The 3990-nt window shown below is 38.9% G+C and overlaps 1 protein-coding gene across 1 annotated transcript; it reads left to right on the plus strand.

Moving 5' to 3' along the window:
* Positions 1-216: 216 nt before the first annotated feature.
* LOC111788450 (senescence associated gene 20-like) lies at positions 217-570 on the plus strand. Its single transcript, XM_023668783.1, has one exon. It carries the CDS (start codon positions 217-219, stop codon positions 568-570), a length of 354 nt encoding a protein of 117 aa, XP_023524551.1.
* The last annotated feature ends 3420 nt before the right edge of the window (positions 571-3990 follow it).

Here is a 3990-nt window from a genome sequence, read left to right on the forward strand (position 1 = left end):
TTCCGGCGAACATAATTCAACCGGCCTCCGGCAGCACTCGTCGGAAACACGAAACTGGCAAACTCAGAGTCGCCATCGGAGCAGAACGAGATCAGCGTTGCGATAGTGACGGCACTTTACGACGCGTTGAGTTCCAAAGACGTGGAGACGGTGCACCGCCTTCTGGCGCCGGACTTGGAGTGGTGGTTCCATGGTCCACCGTCGCACCAATACTTGATGCGTCTCCTCACCGGCGTCTCCTCCTCTTCCTTCGTCTTTGCACCCATCTCCATCGTCGCATTTGGGCCCACCGTCCTCGCTGAAGGCTACGACACGAAACGCGCCGTTTCGTGGGTCCATGCTTGGACCATTACTGATGGGGTTATAACGCATGTCAAGGAGTATCTCAACACTTCTGTTACTGTCAAGCGTTTCGCCACCGCCGCTGATGAGGAGTCGCCGTCGTCATCTCCGCCGTATGCGGAGGCTGATACCCTGATGACGACTAACTGCCAGAGTGTGTGGCAGAGCAAGGTGTGCGGCGAGTCGGTCCCTGGTCTTGTTTTGGCACTTCAGATGCATATGTTGTGAACCATGTAAATTTGTCTGTCTCAATTCCGGCAACCTGCGCTGGTTTAGTACTCCTACGTTAATTTATAAAATAAAATGGTTTTATATACGATGTTCCAAATATATATATATATATATATATATATATATATAGTTTATGAATTTGACTCGATATTCCACGTAGGTCGGAAATAGCATGCAATTTAACTAAATAGTTCAACAATCAAAAAATTTAATAAGAAATATATTCACTCGATGTGAAAACGTCATAAAATATAAAAACATATAAACATTTAAGAGTGTTACCCGTGTTAGATGAAAATCTCACATCGGCTAATTTAGGGAATGATCATGAGTTTATAATCAATTAATACTATCTCTATCAGTATGAGACTTTTTCGAAAGCCCGCAAAGCCATGAGAGCTTATGCTAAAAAGTGGACAATATCATACCATTGTGAAAAGTCGTGTTCAGCTAACATGGTATTAGAGCCATGTCAATAGAATCCTCAAATGTCGGACAAAGGGTGTACTTTGTTCGAAGACTCTAAAAGGAGTCGAGCCTCGATTAAGGGGAGACGTATTTTGTTCGAGGGGAGGTGTTGGATATTCTCTATTGGGATGAGGCCTTTTTCGGAAGCCCAAAGCCAAGTCATGAGAGCTTATGCTCAAAATTGACAATATCATACCATTGTGGAGAGTCGTGTTCAGCTAACATGGTATTAGAGCCATGTCAATAGAATCCTCAAATGTTGGACAAAGGGTGTACTTTGTTCGAAGACTCTAAAAGGAGTCGAGCCTCGATTAAGGGGAGACGTATTTTGTTTGAGGGGAGGTGTTGGATATTCTCTATTGGGATGAGGCCTTTTTCGGAAGCCCAAAGCCAAGTCATGAGAGCTTATGCTCAAAATTGACAATATCATACCATTGTGGAGAGTCGTGTTCAGCTAACATGGTATTAGAGCCATGTCAATAGAATCCTCAAATGTTGGACAAAGGGTGTACTTTGTTCGAAGACTCTAAAAGGAGTCGAGCCTCGATTAAGGGGAGACGTATTTTGTTTGAGGGGAGGTGTTGGATATTCTCTACTGGGATGAGGCCTTTTGAGGAAGTCCAAACAATGTCATACCATTGTGGAGAGTCGTTGTCGTGTTCATCTAACAACCCCATAATCAGTTTCTCTACCCTGTTTTTGAAATGACTTTTAGGTAAGGATAAGGTCGTAGCACGGGAGTGACTAACAGAGTTACACTCCTGACAATAAATAATAAAATAATCGTGTTTCGTCAGATTTTCAAGAAGTTACTTAATATCGATTTTTGTATCATAAATAAATAAATGACTAAAAGGGCATGGAGGAAGCTTCGTCTAAACTTTTTGGGATTTATATAATGGAGTAAAATAATAAAAATATTCAAATGATTTATTTATTTATTAAATATATTATACATATAAAAAGGCATAATAACTTTAATTTATTTAATAATAAATAATTAAACTCTCTTGATTATAAATATATTAATGTCACCTTAATTATTTATGTGAATACTCCACTAGTGTGGCATTATTGTCGCTAATGCAACAAATTGCTATAGGTACGTAAACTCCCTAAAAGCAACAACATTTGTTTATCCTTAGTGTGGTTGGTGGGTTTGATAATCCTATGTAGTGGACAACATTCGCTCGTATATATTTAATTTGATAGAAAAAAACGTTAGCCTAGTTATTATACTCGATCTATCAGTTATAAGATGATATTAGTAGGGTATCTGTATAAAGATTTGATCGGGAGTTCAAATATTAACTGACCATCTTGAAAATAGAGCTATAACTCGAACCACAACCTGACCCAACCCTATTAACTGACCATCTTGAAAATAAAGCTATAACTCGAACCACAACCTGACTCAACCCTACTCGATCATCCTGAAAATAGAGCTATAACTCAAACTACAACCTGACCCAACCCTATTAACTGACCATCTTGAAAATAGAGCTATAACTCGAACCACAACCTGACCCAACCCTATTAACTGACCATCTTGAAAATAGAGCTATAACTCGAACCACAACCTGACTCAACCCTACTCGATCATCCTGAAAATAGAGCTATAACTCAAACTACAACCTGACCCAACCCTATTAACTGACCATCTTGAAAATAGAGCTATAACTCGAACCACAACCTGACCCAACCCTACTCTCTATCTTTGGGTAGGGTTGTGTTGGTGTTGTGACCTTATTTTTCGGTTCGATTTTAAAAAAATTCAAACCAACCCAAAAAAATAGATCTAACCCAATCCAATTTTTTTTGATTTGGGTTAGGTTGGACAGTCCAGATTTAGATTATTAGGTCATATGAACACCTCCTCTCCACATTGGTATGATATTGTACACTGTTCACTTTGAACATAAGCTATCATGGAGATAATATTAGCCGATATGGGACTTTCATCATCCAACACCTCCCCTTAATCGAGGCTCGACTCTTTTTTTTTAGAGTCTTAGTCATTTTTTATTATGTCTTCGAGGAGACTCGACTCCTTTTCTTTTGGAGTCCTTTGTTCGACATTTGAGAATTTACCAATCTATTGACATGACTAAGTTTAGGGCATGACTCTGATACCACGTTAGATGAACACGACTCTCCACAATGGTAGTTCCCTATCTACGTTTGTTTTTTTTTACTTTCCAATATTATTAGGTTATATAAATACTAAGTAAAATTTTTAAATATTAGTATTTTTTAAAAGGAATATCCTAAAAAAAGGTTGAATGACCCATTGAGAAGCAACTCTTTTGGGCCTGGGTTGAATATTGGAGGCCCATTAGCAATTTTGCTATTCTAGGGCTCTATCCTGCTTCCGCCGAGTCTCCTTCGTCCTGCTACATTCGAAGAACCAGATTTGTGTTGGGTGCTCCGTGATTCTCTGTAAGCCGAAGGCGCTGAACGTGAACGCGAACCACCATGTTATTGGGGGATATACCACCTAACCAGACCATATACATTAAGAATCTCAATGAGAAGGTCAAGAAAGAAGGTAATTCTGTTCGCTTTTTGCTTATCCCTTGTGTAAATGATTTTTTCTCCTGTTCAATGAGTAGATAGCTTAGTGAGTTGAACTGATCTGCGTGACATTTTATTATTTTCATTTCGCTTTCAGCTCAAAATTCAGCTACTGTCTTGCCTGTTTTTGGGCGAAGTTTTGCTTGTTTTTGTTACCGTTTTAAATATTTCTGATTGCCACACAGTGATTACTCGAGAATGTAGATATTACAGTTGGAATTTGGTTTTTAGGGTGAGGGACCTGATGGCTTGAAATTTTAGTTTGGATAATGCGACGGCTGCTTGGTTTACCATTTACCATGGCATTTTGAATTTTGTTTACTGTCTTGGTTGATTAGCCCTCTTTATATATATATATATATATATATATATATA

This window comes from Cucurbita pepo, chromosome LG02, assembly GCF_002806865.2.
Source record: "Cucurbita pepo subsp. pepo cultivar mu-cu-16 chromosome LG02, ASM280686v2, whole genome shotgun sequence".
In the NCBI taxonomy this organism is placed as follows: Eukaryota; Viridiplantae; Streptophyta; class Magnoliopsida; order Cucurbitales; family Cucurbitaceae; genus Cucurbita; species Cucurbita pepo.

Coding starts and splice junctions, on each gene's coding strand:
- LOC111788450 (XM_023668783.1), top strand. CDS start 217: ATGCGTCTCCTCACCGGCGTCTCCTCCTCTTCCTTCGTCTTTGCACCC.